The 25,390-nt window shown below is 50.0% G+C and overlaps 1 protein-coding gene across 4 annotated transcripts in view; it reads left to right on the plus strand.

Moving 5' to 3' along the window:
• LOC138453478 (uncharacterized) overlaps positions 1–25,390 on the plus strand; it is a 1,096,265-nt gene that overhangs the window by 129,442 nt on the left and 941,433 nt on the right. For all 4 annotated transcript variants that reach the window (XM_069606374.1, XM_069606376.1, XM_069606373.1 and 1 more), the window contains exon 4: positions 16,261–16,363. In XM_069606374.1, coding sequence (XP_069462475.1) covers positions 16,261–16,363 — 103 coding nt within the window. The remainder of the gene's footprint in view (positions 1–16,260; positions 16,364–25,390) is intronic.

Genomic DNA, 25,390 nt, shown 5'->3' on the forward strand with positions numbered 1-25,390 from the left:
AAGCCTGCCATCTGCACTGTTTGCTGGAAACAGTGATTCTGGAGGTGTATGGGAGTAGCGGTTCTCATAATTGGATTTCAATATGTTGTTGCAAAGTAAGAATGTATTTGCCTTCTGAGTGAAGGTCACATGAGTTGCTTTTTTGGTTGCACGCTCAATAGGCCCATGCATCGATTAAATGTATAAAGGGCAATTGTTTTTTGACCTTGAGCGAAAGGGAAACTTTAGAAGCAATTCAAGGAATGAAAGGTTAAAAAAAAATAGCAATTGATAAGGTTATGTTTTAAAAATGTTTGTAAGGCACATGCAATATCAGTCCATGAAGAGTCTTCGGTGCAAATATGTTGGTGTCCGAAATGAATGGAGGCAGTACATATTATGTAAGTTTACTTTTCACCACTCTACACCGACCCGCATTTTGATTTTAAGTTACCGAAGCTCTACTTGTGCCAATATAACTGAAGTATTCTCCAGCATGGGGTCTGGCATGGATTCACATGCTCATGAATATTCACCGTCGTCAGGCTGGGAATCCTCGGTATATTCCCCGTCGTCAGGCTGGGAATCCTCGGTAAAGAAAAAACCAGTATCAGTTTCGTTTCTGATCTGTCTTTCGTAGTAGTAACCAATCACTGATCTCTGCGTCATACTGACCACAGCCAATGACTGCCCTCTACCTAAGCCCCGCCTCTGGCAGCCATCTTCAGATTTGGTAGCACATGAAGTGGCAGTATGACCAAGTGAAGAGCCGCAGAGGGGTAGGTGGGAGGGTTCGCATGTGAATCCATGCCAGACCCATGCTGGAGAACAACAGTTACAGGTAAGTAACTTGTTCCTTCTCCAGCATGGGGTCTGGCATGGATTCACATGCTCATGAATAAAGAATACATAGCAGTACACACATGCACAACCACGGGAGGTGGCAAAGGCTCAACATTAAGCATTACATCAAACTCAACATTAAGCAAATCTTACCTCCTCACCAGGCTCACCTTAGGCGAACAGGTTGCGCAGCACTGCTTGGCCGACCCTGGACTCCTCCCTGGAATCCCGATCGACGCAGTAGAATTTCGGGAAGGTGTGCGTCGACCTCCACGTAGCAGCCCTGCAGATGTCCAGCAAGGGCACACCAGATAGGAACGCCGTGGTAGCTGCGATCGCTCTGGTGGAATGGGCTCTCGGACGGCCAGGCAGCGGTCGGTTTGCCAACCGATGACAGTACATGATACAGCCGGAGAGCCATCTGGAAATGGAAGCCTTCGAGAGAGCCTTCCCCTGAATGACAGGTCCAAAGTTCACAAAGAGTTATGACGTCTTCCGAAAACACTTCGTGCGGTCCACGTAGAACTTCAGCGCTCTAGCTACATCCAGCGAGTGCAAAGTCCTTTCAGCCGGCGACGAAGGCGACGGGAAGAAAACAGGCAACACCAAGGGTTCGTTGAGGTGGAAGTCCGACGGCACCTTGGGCATGAAGGAGGGGTGCATCCTGAGCACTACCCTCGTGTCGTGAAAGGTCAAGTACGGGGCCTTGCAGGAAAGGGCCTGGATCTCTCCCACCCGTCGTGCAGAGGTGATGGCCACAAGAAACGCTGTTTTCCACGACAAGAACTTCAACGGAGCCGAGTGCAGAGGCTCGAACGGAGGTCCCATGAGCTTGGTCAGCACCACGTTGAGCTCCCACGCCGGGGCCGGAGCCTTCACCGGCGGGAATGATCTGAACAGTCCCTTCATGAACTCTTTCACCAGACGATGAGACCACAAAGACGTCCGCCCCGTGGTTCTGGTGTATCGGGAGATCGCAGCAAGATGAATCTTGATGGACGCGTGCGCCAGTCCAGCCTTGGCCAGTGTCAGTAGGTACGGCAGTACTTGGGGAGCCGTAATCCGTAGAGGATTAATCTTCTGTGCGTGGCACCAGACAGAGAACCTCTTCCATTTGTGTCCGTAGCATTTAAGAGTTGAGGACGCCCTGGCCTTTGCAAGAACCTCTCTGCAGTCGGCCGGTATGTCGTATCCTCCAAACTCTAACGCTGCAGGAGCCAGGCCTGCAAGTTCAGCGACTTCGGGTCGTGATGGAGGATGGCGCCTCCTTCCCTGGAGAGAAGATCCGCGTCCACTGGCAGCTTGATTGACGGGGACGCTGACAAGTCCAGAAGGTCCGGGAACCATATCTGCCTCGGCCACGCAGGTGCGACGAGGATCATCCTGCACCGTGACCTCTTGAGCTGGTTGATGAGCCGGATCAGCAAAGGCATTGCAGGGAACGCGTATAGAAACAGGCCCTCCCAGGGGAACGAGAAAGCATCGCCCATGCTCCTCGGCTGGGGAAACCTGCTGGCGAACCTCCGGCACTTGGAGTTCGTCGCCGTCGCGAACAGATCGATCTGGGGTGTGCCCCACCGTCGGAAGAGGCGGTCCACTAGATCCTGTCGTAGTTCCCACTCGTGGCACGAGCGCAGCTCCCTGCTGAGTGAGTCGGCGATCGTGTTTTTTATCCCTGCCAGATGAAACGGCACCAGAAACATCCCTTGGGCGACGGCCCAATGCCACAGATCCTGCTGGGGACCTGGTTCCACCCTGTTTCCTGATGTAGAACATGGTGGTGGTGTTGTCGGTGAAGATCCTCACCACCTTGCCCTTGAGGGATGGAAGGAAGGACCTGAGGGCCCAAAACACTGCACGGAGCTCCAGGACGTTGATATGGAGGGACTTCTCCGTCGGGAGCCAAAGGCCTCTCGCGTGCAGATTTTCGGTGTGCGCTCCCCACCCTTCCAGGGATGCATCCGTGGTCACTGTCTCCTGGTGGCCGGGGGTCTGGAAGTCCATGCCCGCCGTCAGATGCGCGCAGGTGCCCCACCACCGGATCGCTCGTCGGAAACTCTCTTCGAGTGTGATCCTCTTCTCGAAGCTGCCCGTCGTCTGGATCCAGCGCGCGTCCAGGAACTCCTTCAACAGGCGCATCCGGAGCCTGCACAGGGAGATGAGGTAAATGCAAGAAGACATCATTCCGAGGAGGTACTTGATGGACCTCACTCTGGCCGCGTCCGCAACCAGCATCCGCTGCACCTTGCCCAAAATGGCCCTCGTCCTTTCCTCCGACGGATAGGCCAGAAGCGACACTGTGTCGAGCTTCGCTCCCAGAAACAGTGCGTCTTGCGCGGGCACCAGGTGAGACTTGGCGTAGTTTATGGAGAATCCCAGGTCCGTGAGAAGTTGGACAGTCCTTGCCGTGTGCTCCACGGCGAGCTCCTTCGTCTTCGCTCGGATGAGCCAGTCGTCCAGGTAGGGGTAGACGTGGATCCCCTCTCGGCGCAGCTGCGCCGCCACCGGTGCGAGGCACTTGGTGAACACCCTGGGTGCCGACCTCAGTCCGAAGGGAAGGGCTCTGAACTGATAGTGACGCCCTTGGACCACGAACCTGAGAAACATTCGGTGTCCCTTTAGGATGGGAATATGGAAGTAGGCATCCTCCAAATCCAACGACGACAGGAAATCGCCCTCCTCCAGCTGACCCAGGACGTGTTGGAGGGTGACCATCCGGAACTTCTGTGCCTTGATGAATTTGTTCAGTCGTCGTAGGTCCAGGACGGGACGCCATCCTCCCGTCTTCTTCTTCACGAGGAAGTATCTTGAGTAAACTCCGGAACCCCGAAGCCTCTTTGGGACGAGCTCGATGGCGCCCTTCCTGAGCATCGCCTTTACCTCCAAGAGAAGTTGAGGGATGTGATGTTCTTTCCTGGCCACAGGGGGGACGCGCGGGCACCTCTTTAGAAACTCGAGCGCGTGACCCTGGGCTAGGGCGTCCAGCACCCAACGGTCGGTGGAGATGGTCTCCCACACGCTGATGAAGCTCGCTAGCCGGCCTCCCACCGGGGCGCTTCGGTGGGGGCACGACCCCACGGCCGGTTCAGTCCTGCTTCGACGAGGCTTTGCCGCCTTGACCTCCTTGGCGACGACGGCGGGGTCCGCCAGACTTGCCTCGTCCCCTGTAAGCTTCCTGCGACGACGAACGGGCCGCTTGACGGTAGGTGGAAAATCCACCGCCGGAACCTTTGGAGGCACCCTGTTTGCCTCCGCCGCTCCGAAAGGGCGGCCGCCATTGCTGGAGAACCCCAAGAGCCCGGGCCGTCTCCGTGTCTGCCTTGATGGCTTGAAGGTAATCGTCCACTGTTTTCCCAAACAGGTTGTTTCCGTCGAACGGCATGTCCAAGACTCTGGTCTGCACGTCCTGACGGAAGTCAGTAGCCTTGAGCCATCCACGCCGCCTAAAGCACACGCCGTTGCCCAACTGGCGAAATCCAGTGCCAGCGATGTCCATCGCAATCGTAATAGCGTGGTCCGACGCCACCTCTCCTTCCTTCAAGATCTCTAGGGCATCCGCCCTCTTGTCGTCCGGTAGGAAGTCCAGCAGGGGGGCCAGTTTGTACCACAACTCCCTGTCGTAGCGGGCTACGATAGCCAAGGCTTTGGCCGCCTTAATCGTCGTCGCTGCAGACGAGATGACCCTGTGTCCCATCGTATCCAATTTCTTTTCCTCGCCGTCCGGCGGGGAGGTCGACGTAGAGGCCGTGCCCCCCCGCTTTCTTCCTGGCCGCCGCGGAGACGACCGAGTCCGGGGTCGGCTGTGCCCGAAGGCACAAGGGGGCTGCGTCCGGGACCCGGTACTTCTTCTCGTACCGATCCCTTCTAGCCGGCATCGTGGATGGGTTCTTGAGGAGGGTGAGGCCCTCATCCCAAATATCGTCCAGTAGAGGTACGGAGAGGACCGTCTTCCTTTTGGCCTCGCGCCGTTGATAAAGGAAACCTTCCTTCTTCTTCTCTTCCGGGCAGAGCTGGAAAAGCTCGGATGCCCTGGCGATCATGGAGTGAAACGATCCAATCTCGTCGGGCGGGAAGCCCGGGTGGGAGGTGACGACGGCAGATCCTCGTCGTAAACCTCGTCGTCCGTACCCGTCGCGGCCGTGTCAGTCCCCGTATCATCCCCACGAGTCGTGGACGGGGAGGAGGGCTGAACAGGGCGCGATGGCTGAAAAGGAGGTGGAGGATGAATCCTTCTTCTCTTAGGGGGAGGGCTCCCAGAAGGGCCTGGCTCCGGGTCCCCCGTCGGGAGCGGTTCCTCCGCTGGTGGTAACGGCAGTCTTGTCCTTATCTCCGAGCATAAGGACTGTATAGCCAACAAAATGGCCGCCGAGTTGTCTTGCGGCACTGGTTGAGGGGATTCCGACGGGTGGTCAGGGGCCCCGTCGGCACCCTCGACGTTATCGTCGTCTCCCACGTCGGGGTCCCTCCCGACGGGCTGGTCTTCTTCCACGCCAACGCCGTGGCTTAAGACTTCGATCAGCTCTTCCTCAGAGGTTGAGGCCGAATCCACAACGACCTCCTGCCCCCCCTTTTACTTCTCCGTCGGAGGTTTCACGGGGGTCCTGTCGATGGGCATAAAAGAGGACTCCCTCCGCGGTGGCAGGGAGACTCTGAGCCCCGAGGTCGCCACCACTGGTGTAGCCTCCACAGGCTGAGCCAGGGCCGCCGCGACTGTCTCGATAGAGGCCTTGTGTCATGATCTCTGCTTCCAAAAGGTCAGGGTTTTCCCAACTCCCTTGGAAGCAGATCCATAACCCAGGTTCCGAGTGCCAACCAGTCCCAATTGGGACCTTTTGGACCCAGTCCTGGCGCCAGTGGCACCAGGCTCATAAATATGCCCAGTCCCAGCGATGGAAGCGCCGGGCTCATAATGCTTGGGTGGACTTACCTGCAGCAGACCATGCTGCTTACTTGCCTGCCATTTGAGCCTCTGATCCTCTTCTGTTTGGAACTACTTTTCCTGTAGGGTGGGGCAGGAGCCACTCCCAAGATTCAGAACACTGGAACTCTTCTGGAAAGCAGGAACTCTTTTCTTACCTAGGCGTGGCTGTGGAAGGAGACACCTAAGCACTACAGGAGGCTATTTAAACCACACCCGATGGATGAATCTTGCTTTGCGTTATTCTGCATCCTCTGCAGCAGAACGCTCATCGTGACTTCTGCATCTGATCCTGGGCCTAAGGAAAAAGGCTTACCATCCTGAATCCAGTCTTCAGCAACACCTATAAAGACAAGAAAGAACAGGTTAGCATTACGGTCTTCAGTGACAGCTCTTCACTTACCTGGTCCATCGGCTGTCACCAACGCCTCGCGCTGCATTCCGGCATCTGAAAGACAAAGGCTTACCTACTCTTCGTGCGCTCCGGAGGTCTTCACACTGCATTCCGGCATCTGAAAGACAAAACAAGGTGCGTTTAAAGACATTGGGGAACTTTAATACTCATGTGCCATTACTCCTTTCCACATCCAACCCAGTGGGTATTCCGGCACCCTGCAGCCGCTCCGAACTTGTACCTGCAAAATAAAAAGACAGTTAGAGCGCATCGTGAAGCAGGCAACAAGCGCTTACTTACGTGCTTCCAGGCGCTTCTATTCATCACACGGGCTCCATCTTCAACTCACTTCAGCCAGTCATCCGCCATCGCCGGAACCCTGCAAAACAAGAGACATCATTCCTAAAGACTTTTAAAGACATTAGAATTACTCGAAACTTACCGTTCGTGCAGTAAACGACGGACAGCAGTCCTCTGAAGTCAAGAGGCCTGCTCCCCTTATCCAGTGAAGAAACTGGTTACAGCACCCTGCCCCGAGGCAGATGGAGAGCACGGCGTTCACTTACCTAAGGTGAGAGCGTTAACCTTTGGGTTCTACAGGAGAAGACAAAGGGAAGAAGAGAAAGACATTCAATAACCCAGTTCATTAATCCCATATTTTCTATCTGCAGACATCTTACCCTTCGAGTCAGACATACAGTGCACAGAGGTCCAGCCCAAAGAGCCAGCCGTGTGTTACACATCACCTTTGAAGATACGGTATACGCCCAGTCAAGACCAGCGCCTCTACGGGAATCAGGTGAGCGTTACAGAACGCAAAACCTACCGCAAAACTCCCGTCCAGGCGCTATGGAAACCTCGGATACCGACCAGCTAGCCCAGTTACTTGGGGAACTAAGGGCAGAAGTGCATGCAGCCCGTCAGGAAACAAACGCTCTAAGAAGGGAACTGATTATTTCCAAGGAGCGAACAGATGATCTCGCTAGACAATTGCTACAGTCACAAGCCGGACAGACCCCGTTACCCGCATCTGGGGGAAATCTTCCTTCTACATCCTCTATGAATCCAGTGCAGATCAACCTACCTGGGAATGTACCTCTGGCTCCACCCGAACGATTTTCTGGTGACCCAAAGAGGTTTGCAGTATTTATCAATCAGTGCCGGTTGCATTTCTTATGCCGGCCAGCAGCCTTTCCAACTGATCAAGCTAAAGTAGCTTTCGTGCTTTCGTACCTTAGTGGCAATGCGGCAGACTGGTCGATCCCTCTAGTAAATCAAGATGATCCGGTCCTCCATGATTTTCAAGCTTTTCAGCTCAGTATGGAAAAACTGTTCGCAAGACATTCACAGGGGCAGCACAATGAGCTTCTTTCGTTGCGACAAGATAATCAAGACCTTTTGGCTTATATTGCGTCTTTCAACAGACTGATAGTGGAAACTCAATGGCCTGAGGACAAAAGGATTACGCTGTTTTATAGAGGTCTACGTGGAGAGCTCAAAGATGTGTTAGCCCAAGTAGTGAATCCCCCACAAGATTGTTCGGACTATATAGACTTAGTCGTTCAAATAGATCACAGACTGCAGAACAGGAAGGATGATCGTTCCAAGTTTGATGCTCGAGTATTTTCCAAACCGCCAACTCCTTCCAAAGGGGTAGACTCCGGGGAACCCATGCAAATAGGGGGCCTGAAAGGTCCTCTAACACAAAAGGAGCGGGAAAGGAGAAAACAGTTGCAATTATGCCTCTATTGCGGAAACTCAGGGCACTTTCTTCGAGACTGTCCGGTGAAACCTGCCAAGAAGGCAGTAGGAGCTGCAGTTACCAAAGTTACAAACTCTGAGCAGGGAAACGACCTCGCCCGACAAGAATAGAGGTCCTCTTGCCGAGCGTGAAAACCAGTTCCGTGACCTCGCATTTCGTGATACCTATGGTCCTCATTAGCCCTGATAATCCGGATCGATTACATGCAATTGAAGCTTACGTCGACAGCGGTGCCATCGGCAATTATGTGGATCATGAAATGGTTTTGAGGATGAATCTAACTCTTTGTCCCAAGGCTGTAAAGGACGTCATTACTACGGTGGATGGTACGGAGATAGCCTCCGGGCCAGTAACGCATACCACTCAAGAGGTGACGCTAGTAAGTCAAGATGGACACCATGAGAAGATCGTGTTCGATGTGATCAAGGCCCCTCAGTTTCAGATTATTCTAGGAATACCTTGGTTAGAGAAACACAATCCTCTGATCGATTGGCGAGCAAGAACGGTCCAGTTTCCAGAATGTCTCTACTTGTCACCCTCCACCTGGTGTTGCACTGGCAGCAATTTCTTCAGAGACTCCCCAGTTACCTCCCGAATACCTAGAATACCAAGATGTTTTCCGGAAGGATCAGGCTAACTCTCTACCTCCTCATAGGTCTTATGACTGCCAGATAGACCGGATACCTGGATCTACTCCTCCTTGTAGTAGAATGTATGCCCTCACCGAGCCTGAGAACCTTCACCTTCGACAATACCTGGATCAATACCTGGCAAATGGGTTTATTCGTCCTTCCAAGTCCCCTGCTTCTTCAGCTTTGTTCTTCGTTCCAAAAAAGGAAGGAAACTTGTATAGATTATCGCTCCCTGAACCAGATCACCGTTAAGAATAGATATCCGTTACCTTTGATCCCTGAACTCCTGGACCAAGTCAGAAAAGCATGCATATATACAAAGCTGGATCTTAGAGGAGCTTACCACTTGGTGCGAGTAAAAGAGGGCGATGAATGGAAGACGGCCTTCCGCACCAAGTATGGGCTATTTGAATATCAGGTCATGCCCTTCGGACTTTGCAATGCCCCGGCCGCCTTTCAATATTTTATGAACAATGTCCTCAGAGAGCTCATAGATGTGTGTGTTGTTGTTTACATTGACGACATCCTCGTTTATTCTTCATCGGAATCTGAACATCGGAAACACGTGAAAATGGTCCTCGAAAGATTGCGTCAACACAAACTTTTCGCTAAGTTGGAAAAATGTGTTTTCAACGTGACTGAAGTTGAATTCTTGGGATTCATATTATCACCTGGCGGAGTGCGTATGGATTCAAAGAAGGTCGATGCAGTTCTCAAATGGCCATCACCATCCTCCGTAAAAGGTGTGCAAAGCATGTTAGGCTTCGCTAACTTTTACCGCAGGTTTATCCCCGAATTCTCTCGAATAGTCCAGCCCATCACTGCCTTGTTAAAGAAAAACAAACGTTTTGGATGGTCTACCGAGGCGGAACAAGCTTTCCAGGATTTGAAGACTAAATTTATCTCTGCACCAATCTTAAAACACCCTCGCCCCGAACTCCCCTACATCGTGGAAACTGATGCTTCAAGCCTTGCCATGGGGGCAGTTCTATCACAAAAGGACCCGGTAACCAATCAGTTGCATCCCGTGGCATTTTGGTCCCGCAAATTCTCGCCTCCTGAAATCAATTACACGATTACTGACAAGGAACTTCTGGCTATCAAGTCTGCCTTTAAGGCTTGGCGGCATTATCTGCTGGGGGCCCGACACACCGTTACTGTGATTACGGATCACCGAAACCTGCAATATTTGAAAACCGCAAAAGCCCAATCCTCTAGACAACTCCGTTGGGCATTATTCTTTGCCGAGTTTGACTTCATAATTACCTATCGACCTGGTACAAAGAACGGTAAAGCTGATGCCCTTTCTCGGATGGGAGTGGAAGAACACTTGATCAACCCTAAACCTGTACCAATCATTCCCGAACAAAGAATTCTGGGTGTAATCGCCACAGAATCCATAGAGGACGTTAAGGATAAAGCCAGGCAACTTGTAACTCCAGCAGACATACAGAATTGGCATCTGCAGGGAAAGGACTTTGCAGTAAAGGACAACTTATTGTATTTCCAAGAACGATTATACCTACCCAGCACAGATTTACAGAAAAAAGTAATCTCTTGTTATCACGATTCTTTAATGGAAGGACATCCCGGTATGGCCAAGACCTCAGAAAAGATCAAGCGCTACTTCTGGTGGCCGTCTTGGAAAAAAGATATCAGAGACTTTATAATGTCCTGTGGAGTATGCGCCCAAAACAAGAGTCAAAAGGAAAGACCAGCAGGCCTCTTACGCCCTATTGACATCCCACCTCGCCCTTGGCATACGCTTTCTATGGACTTCATCACCGATCTACCTCCATGCTCCGGATACAATACGATTCTAGTAATCGTGGACTTATTCTCCAAGATGGCGCATTTCATTCCGCTCAAAGGCTTGCCAACAGCAGCAACTCTGGCCCGAGAATTTCTCGAAAACATCGTCCGACTGCACGGTTTTCCTTCGGTTCTAATTTCGGATCGAGGTAGTCAATTTATTTCTCATTTTTGGCGAAGTTGCTGTCGGTCGGCTCAAATTGATGTGAGACTATCGACCAGTCACCACCCGCAGACCGACGGACAAACCGAGAGGACCAATCAAACTCTGGAACAGTATTTACGCTGCATGCTGCAACAAACTGAAAAAACTTGGAAAGACATCCTTTGGATAGCCGAATATGCCTACAATAACTCTGTCCATTCGGGAACTGGGAAAACCCCGTTTTTTCTTTTGTACGGCAGTCACCCTTGAACCTCGGAGTTGGATCCCCTCCAAGATCTTGAAACACCAGCAGTAGACTACCTGCATTCTACAATCACCCAAGCCTTTAAGGAAGCTGTTTCTCACCTTCAAAGGGCTAAAGAACAATACAAGAAAGGAGCAGATCAACATCGTAAGGAAGCCCCTCAATATCAAGTAGGGGATCAAGTCTGGTTATCCACCAAATATCTACCTCTAAAAGGGCCACGCACATTCAACCCAAGATACCTTGGTCCCTATTCCATCACTACCATAGTAAACCCAGTAGCGGTCAAGTTGGACTTGCCCCCGCACATGAAGATACATCCGGTCTTCCACGTCTCTCTATTAAAACCTGTGCAACCTCAAACCCGACTAACTAAATCTCCAAAACCTATCCTAGTTGATGGAGAACTCGAGTTTGAAGTCAAAAGCATTCTGGACTCCAAGATCTCCAAATCTAAACTATTTTACCTAATTGACTGGAAAGGCTACGGCCCCCAAGAGAGATCCTGGGAACCTGCTGAATATGTCCACGCTCCTCGCCTAATCAAAAGATTTCACCGAACATTTCCTGACAAGCCAAAACCCCCGGAGAAGCCCGGTTTGGGAGGGGCCTTGAGGGGGGTACTGTCATGATCTCTGCTTCCAAAAGGTCAGGGTTTTCCCAACTCCCTTGGAATCAGATCCATAACTCAGGTTCCGAGTGCCAACCAGTCCCAATTGGGACCTTTTGGACCCAGTCCTGGCGCCAGTGGCACCAGGCTCATAAATATGCCCAGTCCCAGCGCTGGAAGCGCCGGGCTCATAATGCTTGGGTGGACTTACCTGCAGCAGACCATGCTGCTTACTTGCCTGCCAGTTGAGCCTCTGATCCTCTTCTGTTTGGAACTACTTTTCCTGTGGGGTGGGGCAGGAGCCACTCCCTAGATTCAGAACACTGGAACTCTTCTGGAAAGCAGGAACTCTTTTCTTACCTAGGCGTGGCTGTGGAAGGAGACACCTAAGCACTACAGGAGGCTATTTAAACCACACCCGATGGATGAATCTTGCTTTGCGTTATTCTGCATCCTCTGCAGCAGAACGCTCATCGTGTCTTCTGCATCTGATCCTGGGCCTAAGGAAAAAGGCTTACCATCCTGAATCCAGTCTTCAGCAACACCTATAAAGACAAGAAAGTACAGGTTAGCATTACGGTCTTCAGTGACAGCTCTTCACTTACCTGGTCCATCGGCTGTCACCAACGCCTCGCGCTGCATTCCGGCATCTGAAAGACAAAGGCTTACCTACTCTTCGTGCGCTCCGGAGGTCTTCACACTGCATTCCGGCATCTGAAAGACAAAAGCTTACCAACTCTTCGCACGCTCCGGAGGCCTTCGGCGCTGCATCCCGCATCTGAAAGACAAAACAAGGTGCGTTTAAAGACATTGGGGAACTTTAATACTCACGTGCCATTACTCCTTTCCACATCCAACCCAGTGGGTATTCCGGCACCCTGCAGCCGCTCCGAACTTGTACCTGCAAAATAAAAAGACAGTTAGAGCGCATCGTGAAGCAGGCAACAAGCGCTTACTTACGTGCTTCCAGGCGCTTCTATTCATCACACGGGCTCCATCTTCAACTCACTTCAGCCAGTCATCCGCCATCGCCGGAACCCTGCAAAACAAGAGACATCATTCCTAAAGACTTTTAAAGACATTAGAATTGCTCGAAACTTACCGTTCGTGCAGTAAACGACGGACAGCAGTCCTCTGAAGTCAAGAGGCCTGCTCCCCTTATCCAGTGAAGAAACTGGTTACAGCACCCTGCCCCGAGGCAGATGGAGAGCACGGCGTTCACTTACCTAAGGTGAGAGCGTAAACCTTTGGGTTCTGCAGGAGAAGAGAAAGGGAAGAAGAGAGAGACATTCAATAACCCAGTTCATTAATCCCATATTTTCTATCTGCAGACATCTTACCCTTCGAGTCAGACATACAGTGCACAGAGGTCCAGCCCAAAGAGCCAGCCGTGTGTTACACATCACCTTTGAAGATACGGTATACTCCCAGTCAAGACCGGCGCCTCTACGGGAATCAGGTGAGCGTTACACCTTGGCCGGATGGATTAAGGCTTTCACCACCTTAGGTGCGCTCACCGCCTTCTCCTTGAGGGGAGGGTCACTGCCTCGCACTCCCTCCGATGGGGCCTTCGAGCTCGACCGGGGCCTCTCCAGGAGCTTCGCCGGGTGCTCGGCCTTCCTCTTACCCGAACCAGAGCGTTGGCTCGTGGTTGATGGTGCCAGGGAGGATGCGCCCTGCCTGGCGCCCGTAGAGCCCGACCGTTCGGCGCTCCCGGTGCCAGCGGACTCGCGGTGCTTGGCCTTGTGTTGGACCCCCGTCGCCGGGGCGTCCTCAAAGGTCTTAGAAGACCGCTCGAATTTCTTCTTCTTCTTCTCGCCCGACGGGCTCTTCCCTTCCAGCCAGTTGGCGAGACGTTGATGGTGGTCCTTCATGGTCCGCTCCGACATATTGCTGCAAAACGCACAGTCCTTCTCCACGTGCGTCTTGTCCTCATGTAGGCAGTACAGACAAAAGGAGTGTTCGTCCTCCTTAAAGACATTCTGAAGCTGGCATCCAGGGCAGACCCTGAACAGCTTTCCGGGCGTCGAGCTTCCCTTCTCCTGGGCCATGTCCGAGATGGGCCTGAGAAACTTCTGGAGTCCTCCAAAAGCGTGGCTCGACGAAATCTTCACCCTTGAGGGGCGTAGACGAATCCGACACGGGTCCCCGTTGATCGGATGAAGAAACGATGGAGCTTGAGGCTCTTTTGACCGAAAAATCGAAGTTTTTGAGAAAAAAAAAAATGTGAAAAAATAGCACTAACGCTCGAGAGCAATAGCACGAGAATCCCAACACTTGAACGTGCGGTAAAAATCTGAAGATGGCTGCCAGAGGCGGGGCTGAGGTAGAGGGCAGTCATTGGCTGTGGTCAGTATGACGCAGAGATCAGTGATTGGTTACTACTACGAAAGACAGATCAGAAACGAAACTGATACTGGTTTTATATTTACCGAGGATTCCCAGCCTGACGACGGGGAATATTCATGAGCATGTGAATCCATGCCAGACCCATGCTGGAGAACAACAGTTACAGATAAGTAACTTGTTCCTTATCTTTCTATGCTGTTATATTTTTCCTCCAATAATGGAGAGTGCAGAGTTTCCACGTTTGCAGGGTATGACTACACTTACCCTTTTTTAGCGTTAATATTTCTTGTTTGAAACGTTATGTTTGCTCACATAGCTTTGTGTATCACTTTGCATGTTCTTTTGGTCATGTTTGAAATCACGAGATGTAATTATTTTAACATGTCCATTCATTTTGCCTCCAAAACTCATTTATCGTCTACCTGTGTAGTTGCCTTTTTTTTTTTACCTTACGGCGCATGCAGAATCTTGGCGTTTGTAGCCTGTTACTATATTTACACATGGTCAATAGTAACATTTCACTAAATTGTCATGTTTTACCACTTACATTTGTGTATTACTTTGCACATTTTTTGTGTCTTTTTTGCAATTTTTTGCTAAAGGTTGGTTATTGACACGTATTTTCTGTTACGTTTTCCGCCCAGGTACATCTTGCCGTACTGTCCGTGCCATTGTTTCCAGATGCCGAGTGACAGCTTTTTTGGACGCCAAATACAACTGCTAGTGAGCGGTTGCCTGTCCATCACAATTATGTGGGATGACAGCCCATGCCTGGTTTGCGCGTACGCTGAACTCGCTATTCGGAGCAACATTACATCATTTATGGTGCTCTAGGCCGAAGGTCATGGTGCCTTCTTGGAAATCACTGTGGAAACAAAGCGGCTGCTTTAACCAAGAACGCATCATTTTTGTATGGGAAAAGACCAACGTGTGCCTCATCTTTACCATTTGCCATGACGCCTTTAGAACCATTGTTATCATTCAATTGAAAATGGGATTACTCTGATGGTCTCTGACAGTTTCTTGTTAAATAAACCTACTTTACGAACACTAAAATGTTAACGTTTTCTTTTACAATCCAGTCTATTATTTCAAAATTGTACGTTGCTGTGTGATTATTTACAGGTTCTGCGTCACGTCACATACTTGTGCTTTTTGCAGGCTACCATGGAAAGGGAAGAGGGGCTATGTATGAAACAACCGCCTTCCCTTTCTATGGTGGCCATCTTGAAAACAGATTTTGTTTTGTAATCTGACCCGCCAAAGCCGTGCCGGATTATAACCAGTAATCCTATTTTTTTTTAGTAGCACACGTTACTGCTTTGCAAATCTAGACTATTACTGGCAAAGATTATTGTGTCTATGTATTTTACTGAGAAATATGAAGTACATGGAGTGTATGCAATTTTTTTAACATCCCTTTAAAAAAAAATGTTGCTGAATATATATATACACACACACACATAATTTATATATATATATATATATATATATATATATATATATATATATATATAGCAGTGAACAAAAACAAAGGGGCTACACATGTGATATCATCAGTGATGTCATCAATGACATTTGCGATGCCATCTTTCATGTCCTGGGTGTTAGTGTTAGCAGTGCACAGTGGGTCGGGCAGGTATGGTTGCTTAGCCTACCATAACTGGCGAATTTCAGGGGTTTTTCGGTTTTACTTTAACCCATAATGTCACGTTTGTAAAGTTTTTCTTTAGTGAATTTCACAGGTTTTTAGTAGCGCAACTTAACCATAATGTCCCCTTAACAAAGTTTTTTTTTAGTGAATATATATTGTATTTATCTCAGTGCACAGTATATACAGTTCAATATATAGTGTATGCATCTCAAGACACTAGATGCACACCTCAGTAAGAAATATGTGTCAAACTTATAGATTTCAGCTTACAATGCATGCATCTGACTGTGTGATATGACATCTTGGCATATAATGTATGCATTTCACTTTGCAGTGTATGGGCCTCATTACGAGTCCGACGGTAACCATTGCGGTAAAACCGCCTGGTTACCGCCGGACTCGTATTACCATTCCGCCTCCGTGATTCCCGGAATTACCGGGGCATTACAACCCCGGTTTTCTGGGAATCACGGAGGAGGACTGGTGTTAATCCCGATTCCCATTGAGTCCTATGGGACTCAATGGGAATGGGGATCATGGAAACACCGGCAGCATCTCGTAATGCTGCCGGTGTTTCCTCGTCCGCCTGGAGGCGGGCGGTGTTAAACCCGCCAGGTCAAACCTAGCGGGAACATCACCTCCCGCCTGCAGGAGTCGGGATCAGGCGGTCCGGAAACAACGGTGGCGGCGGGTTTACCGCCACCGTTATTTCCAGACCGCCTGATTTGTAATGAGGCCCATGTATGTATCCTTCTTACATTATATCCCTGCTGATACCCGTGGGTAATCCCTTGTCTGGCAGCTATTACTACTGATAAGTACCGTTTCCATTTATTTTACTGAAACAATGCAAGCCATGACGTGTTGTTATTGAATACTTGTGAATATTCTTCACAGCCCACAGCAGTTTGGAGGACGGCTGCTCTCGTTCTTGGTTGATTTAAGAACCGCCACAACAGATGTGATCGTTCTCATTGTGAAGAGTCTTCGAAGTGCACAGGTACACATTGAATTTGTTATGGTTAAGGTCTGTGAATAGTTTGACAAATAGGAGTGCAAATGTGTTATTACTGTGCAGCAAGGGGGAGTTCAGTTGGAACTCCGGGTACGTATTAATGGCGAGCATCCCAAGTGAGGCTCACTGATCACACAAGTGAACCCCGATTTTGCTGGCTCACATGTCTGTATTCTGGCACAATCCAGATGCTGCAATGATATCGAAGACACGCTAGTATGTGCTCTCATTCCGCCTTAAATGAAATGTGCAAAGGTGAAAAGTTCTCTTTCCTGGCCTGGGCTACCACCCTGTGCCTTTCCAGACAACGATGTTGAGTAGCTCAAGATGGTGCTGGAATTTGACTAAAACTGCTACTGCAGGTGCACCTGTTTGATGCTTTGATGGTATTCTTTGGGCATTTTCGACACAAATAAACATGTTCACCAATAATGGTATTGAAGCATTATCGGCAAAATAATTAAATACCATCCCCATGGGCCCTCTCTCAACATCCTGCTAATCTAACATTGCATCTCTTTGCCAGTCCTATAGATTCTTCAACCTTTTCCTCCATGGTCAAGCTTTTTGTGAGTGGTTCAGTGGCTTGTGAATACTAACCTCCTCTCACACCCTCCATCAACCTGTGTAGATCATTTTACAGAAGTCCAGCTTTCACTCCACTGTACCTATTTTGCTTTCTAGGGTTGGTCCAATATGCAATCGTAGTTTCTCCTACTCGGGATGGTCCTCTTTCTCTTTCTTATTCAGAGTCTTCCCTGACATCAAGAGATAGCCATTCATTTTACCTTGCAGGGCGGGCTTTTTGGGTTTATTTCCAGCATAGTGGTAATTCGGTATTTCAGTACCTGCCGAATGCGCAGTAAACGCGCATTCGAGACCTTTTTTCAGACATTTTGTCGGAATACCCTGTGTAGGGTTTGTTTCCACTCTTGTTAATTATTCTTATATCGTTCTCCACCCTCAGTGTTAGTATTTGTCGGAATCCAGATACTGTTACTTAATCATTGTGTGGCCCTAACCTATTGTACTGTCCAATTATTACATGATTATAATAATCGGGTTGAGCTCCTTATTGGGCTGTAGCATTTAATTGACTTTGCCCTCCACTTTGAAGCTCTTCACATAAGGCACTCAGTCCGTCCTTTCTCTTTTCCTCCAACATTTACACCCTCATCAGTTTGGCAGTTCCCTGTAATAGAATTCTGCATGCAGTATTTAACATAGCTACATAACAGAAATATGAAGAGTCTATTGGGGTCATGAGTTTATTGCTGCTGTAGGGGGGAAATCGGTTCCACATGTTCTCACCATGGTCATTTTCCACATTTGCACTTTACCTGTGCACCCCCGCCCCGCTGTCGAATTGGTATATATATATATATATATATATTTTTTTTTTTAAATGGGAGTGGCTATCGGGACTATACTGCACTGATGAGCTCTAATAAGTGTGAAACCAGGTATGTCGTTTTCCTGACAGCCTTGCAAATGTCTGTCTTGGGTTGATTAAGCTGTGTATAAAGTAGCACTTTTCTCTTAGACAAAGACAATTTCATGGAGAAAAAGGTTTGCATTTGAGCTAATTTGCATACCCACAATGCCTTGCGGTTGTGGCTCAGAACTAGAGGTTAACTTCCAGCGATGGCTACTAGGTGGAGTTGTTGAATGTGTGACTTGACTCAAATGGACTTTACTACTTATATATGTATATATGGTAAAACAGTGCAAACGGTCAAAACATGTCCATACAGGTGAGATCATAGCAAACCTGCAGTATTTATTTAAGAAATACTGCATGCAATAATTAGGAAATACTGAATGTCAAAGATATAACCAATATTGTCCCCAGAGGTTAAAGGCACAGAAAGCTCAGTAAATGACCTTTGAGTGTATTACACTTCTGAGACACCCAAATCATACTCCCACTAGGGGTCCCCATCATATTGTTGTCATTTGTTTAAAGGATTTTTCTAGCACAGTTCTTCACTTAAGGGACAACAACGCCCTTTTAATATTCTGGTACTTTTGACAAGGTCAGACGACTGTCTTTGGTGAGAGGGGGTACAGGTGTCTAAGTTGGGGTTTGTGGGAAAGCAGAGAAGAGCCTGAAGCCAGAACTAATGCTAAAAGCAAGTTTAACGCCGAAAGGCCTCAACTCCTGTCCCGTGGTGCACATATGTATTTTTGTAGGCCATTGTTACCTCCAGTCATGCCTCATAGAATGGAAAATTGCTTATTTCTATTTTCAGAACATATGTAGAAAAGAGGTCTAAAGCGACACCAGATGTAGAAAAGAGGCCTAAAGCGACACCCGACTATGATAACATGGCACAGAGACACAATGAGGAGATTGTTATACGTGATTAATAGGGACACAGCCCCTTTAAGAACGGACAAAGGAAAGAGCGGGAGGAGAGCGGAAAGGGAGGGGTCTGCGAGACAGAGTTAGTTATGTAGGAGACGTGAATAAAGAAAGTTCACCGTTCAAGTGGCTCCGACTCTCTGTTCTGTATGGACGAGTGTGTGTGTGTTGAGGAACCCCAACAACTGGCGACGAGGCCGACACGATCCTTCGTGTGACGGCAGCAGCTTAGGAGGGCCCGTGCGCCCAGCAGTTTAGGAGGGCCTGTGTGCCCAGCAGTTCGACTGGGCCTGTGCGCCCAGCAGTTCGAGTGGGCCTGTGCGCCCTGCAGTAGAAGAAAAGCCTGCGTGGGTGGGCTTGAGTGGCTGACTCATCCAAAAGCGCCCGTGCGCCCAGCTACTAAAGTGGGCCCGTGTGCCCTGCAGCAAAGTAAAGGCCTGTGCGCCCTACAAGAGAGCGGAGGCCCTGCGTGCCCTGCAAGGCGGGCCTGTGTGCCCTGCAACAAAGTAGAGGCCCGTGCGCCCTACGACAGCGCAGCGGCCCGTGTGCCCTGCAACTACGAGCCCGAGTGCCCAACGACTCGGGGGGGAACTACCTCACGGGCCTGTGCACCCAACAGTGAACGGGAGGCCCGTGTGCCTCCAGAAGGAAGGACCAGCGGCTGCGGAGCCACCGCACAAGAAGAGGAGAAGACCGTGCCTGCAGCACCCGCGGCAGCGGCAGGCCCAGCTGCTCGACTGTTCCGTTCCGCCATCTGCAGCAAGCTAAGAGGAGTCAACGGACCGCGAGGGGCACACCCGCATCAAGTAAGGTGTTCTGCCGGAGGTCGGGAGGAAAGCAAGCTGCAAATAATGGAAACCCTGCGTCACCCATAAAGTGACATTCCAAAAAATAAAATAATAATACTAAACATACTACTACAACACGCGGAGTAGCAACATTAACCCCACGTCTCCTGCCAGTGACACTCGGAGAACATATATTCACTCGGTGAAAATACATAATAAACGCCAGCGTGTCACTGGAAATAACGGCCAAACCTTAGGGCCTAACAGCCCCGCATCAACACGATAAGAGTTAAAACAAACTACACGGCTGGCCCATCCCACCGAACCAGCAGGTAGACATTTCCTATAAGGGAAGGTCATACTCGACCACACGACACAGGACCACAGTGCCTCAAGAAACAGCTAAGACTGGCGCCCCGTGACGCCCCAAAAACCAAAGCTTACCCAGTGGGGCCATGTCGGCTCCGGATGCGGCAGACCCCAATGCCCAGCCACCACTACCAGGAGCACCATCCTCTCACGCTAGCTTAATGAGGAGACCTACGCCATTCACACTGAACCCACATCACGATCAGGGTCAGCGATGGGAAGAGTGGGTAGAATAATTCGAGGACTTTGTGGGTGCCATTGGCACACAAGAACCACCCAACATACTCAGCATCTTCGCCAATGTGGCAGGGAGAGAAATTAAAAACATCATATGCACGATTCCCCCACAAGACCGTACCACGTATCCGAAACTCTTAGAAGCCATCAACGAGAAACTTGTCATTTCACCCAACCGTGACTATGAGCGATACACTTTCAATCAATGTGGCCAATTACCTCATGAATCCATAGGAGAATTTGTCATCCGCCTGCAAAGAAAGATAACTAAGTGCAACTTTGCCAACTTTAATGATGACGAAGCAATACGATTACGCATAATAGAACGGTGCATATCTTCATTGTTCAGGAAGCACTTCCTAAAAAAGCCCCTCTCCCTAAAAGAAGTTCTGGATTTGGCCAGAGTGTACGAAAGAGTAGATTTCCATGCCGCTGCTATTGAGAACCCAAAAAAAGGAGACACCATTGCAGCAGTAAGCCCCTACACCCGATACCCAGCCTCACAAAACAAAACGACTCCCAGATATCCTACTCAAAGGACCCAGGGCAACCGCCAATGCTACTGCTGCGGGTTTGAATACCCACACAGAGGACCGTGCCCCACCATTGGCCAATGCTGCCTAAGATGCGGAATGGAAAACCACTTCCAAGTGATGTGTAAGGAACAGCTCCCCGAGGGAAGCTCGACTCGCCAACAAACTGCCAACCGCGCTGCAGAGACACACATGGACCAACAACAACGCCCCATCGAGAGAAATGCAACATACCCCATGAATTCATATCAACACCTGAACACTGTGAGGGCACTAGAGGGTCTCCAGATTGGACCAGACAGGAGAGACCATGAACTATATCACATTCGCCAACGTGAACTTGTGCAATCACCAGGACACGGAACAACCTACATGAGGGACCCCTTGCTGCCTCATGAACAGGACATAGACCCATACACCAACTCCCCACCGAGACATCAGCTGGGGGAAGATGAACAAACGTATTATCTGCAAGATGGCTACGATAGGGAATACGTCTGACTCCTCAGCGTCGACCTTGATGACGCCTCAGCTCCCAAAGTGAGGGTACAAATGGGGAACACCAGGAACAAGTTTGTGGTCGACACGGGAGTGACAGTAAATGTCATGAATTAAGTCCTGTACCGTGACATCGCCCCTCTGTACTCCCTTCGAGAATCCAGAACCCACATCTTCCAATGGGCAGCGGCTCTACCCATGACATCAAAAGTACAATTCCAATGTGACCTCACACATCGCAGACTCACGGTGACATCCACGATCCACGTCATCAAGAGCACATCCATAGGTCGCTGTCTCCTCCGCTACCGTACGGCCAGTGCTCTGGCACTGATTGACCTACAATATGACCAATCAGAAATAATAAAAGGACACCCCTCAACACAAGAAACCATCATGGCGATAACAGGGCGACCTCTCGCAAAAGAAGACCTCAAACATCAGTTCCCTAAACTATTTGAGGGAGTGGGAATGCTCAAGAACTCACCCATCAAACTCCACATCAACCACAATATCACGCCGGTACCACAACACCCCCGCAAGGTGGGTTTCCACCTTCAGGAACAAGTGTCAAAGGAGATCCAACTCCTCCTCCTCAATGACATTATAGAGAAGGCTGAAGGACCAACGCCATGGGTATCCCCAATAGTGATAGTGCCCAAACACAATGGACGCCTACGCATATGTGTTGATATATGCGCATCACAAACACCGCTATTGAAGGAGAGAGGCACCCAGAACCAAGACTGGAAGACATGCTTATCAGATTAAATCAGGCGAGACACTTCTCAAAGCTAGACCTCAATCAAGGCTACCATCAGCTCGTCCTGGATCCAGACTCGAGACCCATCACCACGTTCGCAACCCACGATGGACTATTTAGATACAAAAGACTACATTTTGGTATCTCATCTGCTGCAGAGATCTTTCAAGAGACAATCAGATGCCTGATAGCATCTGAAATGAATGCCCTAAACTATAGTGATGACATTCTGATCTTTGGAAAGGATCAAGAACAGCACGACAAGGCCTTAATAAATGTGTGCAAGACCCTCAAAGAAGCAGGACTGACGCTAAATGAACACAAATGTGACATCAACAAGACCAGCCTCAAATTCAACAGCCGACCCGGACAAGATAAAGGCCATCACCGACCTCCAAGCCCCCACGACAGCAGCGGAACTGCGCTCCTTCTTAGGAATGGCAGGGTATTGTGCACGCTACCGCCCGAACTATGCCACAATCACCGACCCTCTCCGCACTCTCTTGAAGAAGGACCAACCGTTTGTCTGGGACACACCCTGCAAAGCAGCGTTCACGACCATAAAGGAAAGCCTCACCAGCAACCGTCAGCTAGCATATTTTCATCCAGTGTGACACACCATCATTACGGTAGATGCCAGTCCGGTAGGACTCGGAGCTATCCTTGCCCAGACAGATGCCAAAGACAACACTCAGCATGCAGTGGTAGCATACGCCAGCCGCGCTCTATCACACACTGAAAGGGCCTACTCACAAGCGGAGAGGGAAAGCCTAGATGCGGTGTGGGCCTGCGAGAAATACCACCACTTTATCGGCCGGAAATTCACCCTTGTAACAGACCATCAGGCCCTCCTCTCAATATTTGGCAACCCCAAAACCAAAATGCCACCCGAATAGAGCGCTGGGGAAAAAGACTACAAGAGTACGACTATGTGATTATCCACAAGCCTGGGGGAAGCCCGGGGGAGAAGCCAACCCAGCGGACTACTTGTCCAGGCACCCCACAATGAAAAAAGACAACACCTTGGCCCATGAAGCTGCTGACTATGTCTCTTATCTGTCCTCAAATGCCATGCCACCGACAATCTCATCTGCAACATTTGAGGAAAGAAGCAAGGCCGACCCAACCATCAAAGCCGGCCGTCGCCCTCACCCGCTCCAACAAATGGAGGGAGCGCCAAAAAAGAGGTAACGGAGGGGAAGAAGCAGACAAGAAAGAGCTTCATCGGCTAGCCAAAGTGCACGAAGAATTAATAGCCACAGACAAAGGAATATTACTGCGCGGAAACAGATTGGTAACCCCGAGAGACCTGAGGAAGACCCTAGTAACACTAGCCCATGAGGGCCACAAGGGGATTGACAACACAAAACGAATTCTCAGAAACTACGTCTGGTTTCCCTACATGGACGTGATAGTCGAAGACATGCTGAGGCACTGTAGACCCTGCCAACTTGCGGCAAAGGGGCCAACCACAAACCCCCTACAACAAACCACACTCCCGACAAGACCCTGGCAAAAAGTTGCGATGGACTTCTACAGACCTTTGGAGGAAGGAGGGTACCTACTAGTAATAATAGACGAATACTCAAGGTTCCCATTCATCAAGCAAATAACGTTGACATCCTTTGCGGAAACAGCACCCATCGTTGATGAACTATTTAGCAAGTGGGGCATCCCAAACATTGTCAAGGCAGACAACGTGTCCCCGTTCCAAGGATGAGAATTTGTGAAGCATGCGAACCACTTAGGATTCCACCACCAGAAGATTACACCGCTCTGGCCCCAAGCCAACGTGATGGTGAAACGGTTCATGGCCACCATCAAATGGACCAGACAAAAGGCAGTAGCAGAGCAGACACCCCACATGAAAGCCATCTGCAGTATGCTCAGGAGCTATCGAAACACGCAGCATGACGCGACGGGAAAGCCACCAGCCGAACTAATGGTGAGGTACCAACCCCGAACACGCCTTCCCCGGTGGGAAGATTACACACCGGAAGAAGACACGACCATCAGAGAACGAGACGCGGAAAAGAAGAGGAAAGCCATACAGTGGGCTGACAAAAGGAGGAGAGCGAAAGAACACCAACTACAGGTAGGACATACCGTCCTAGTCCGACAAACACAACGCAAGAAGACAGACACCCGCTACAGCCCAGAACCTCGGGTCATCACAGCCATCAAAGGGCCCATGATCATGGCGACGGGAGAGCCAGGAGACATCACCCGAGATTCCTCATTCTTTAAGAGATTATATCTTGAAGAGCCAAAAACACAGGAGCTGAAAGTAGCAGCTGAAAGTCCAAGCGAGTTAGCCGAAACAGAACCTCCAGTGGAAACGACTGGAGAAAGCAGAGAATCCCGAGGGAGACCTCTCAGAAGAACAAAGAGACCAGTCAGGCTCATCGAACAGATGTAACTGGACTTCCATGTTAAGCACGGGAGAGGTGTTATACGTGATTAATAGGGACACAGCCCCTTTAAGAACGGACACAGGGAAGAGCGGGAGGAGAGCGGAAATGGAGGGGCCTGGAGGGCAGAGTTAGTTATGTGGGAGACGTGAATAAAGAAAGTTCACCGTTCAAGTGGCTCCGACTCTCTGTTCTGTATGGACGAGTGTGTGTGGTGAGGAACCCCAACAGAAATGGCACTGCTGGGGGGAGCCTGGGATGCCAGTGCCATGTGACAGAGGAGCGGAGAGGCTGCTTACCTGTGCTGCACCACAGCAGAGCCACCGGAGGAAGCCAGTGAGCCCATGCATGACCACCCATGCCCCTTGGACCATCGGGAAATCGACGGGGCAGAGCCTGCAGACTCACCCTCGCTGAGAGATTAAATTGGGAGACCCCCTGGGTTGGGCTCCACGAACACTGGGCCAATCATTCGCCTTTCTAGGCCGTTCATATCCAAGCCTGGCAATGCCGCAGAAATCCTGAAGCAGGGAAAGGAAATTCACCGACCCCATTCTCCCTCACCCCCAAACTTACCAGGCATCCAAAGGCAATGGATATATCAAACCCAGACTGGATTACTTGCGCCACATTCTTTTTGTTTTAACTCTGCGAGCCTGCCCGGGTAACGTGGGCAGCGCTCAGCCTCCTAATTTTTCCTTGCACATGCATGCCCTAGTTAGGGAAAACAGGACCTAATTGGGCAAGAAAAGCTACCTAATCCTACCAGACAACGTTGCATAGAAGGTGGGGATAGGATGTATGAAGTGTGGGTTTTTCAGATTAGGTCTGAGGTGAAGGGCGACCAAAGGACCAGCAAGAGGAAAGAGTAAGCAGGGGCTTGTGGAGGAGATTCGGAGTGCAGGTGAGTTATTGGCTTGGGAAGTGACAGTGGGTCTGCAGTGTGGGTTTGCGTGTTTGTTAGATGATTGTGTAGAGAGGATAGTGCAAGGTGTAAATGTGAGAAGGCTGGGACTGGGTGCAAGAAGTGTAACTGAGAAGTAGCGGG

The sequence above is a fragment of the Ambystoma mexicanum genome, chromosome 4p, assembly GCF_040938575.1.
Source record: "Ambystoma mexicanum isolate Mex_15411 chromosome 4p, UKY_AmexF1_1, whole genome shotgun sequence".
NCBI classification, from domain to species: domain Eukaryota; kingdom Metazoa; phylum Chordata; class Amphibia; order Caudata; family Ambystomatidae; genus Ambystoma; species Ambystoma mexicanum.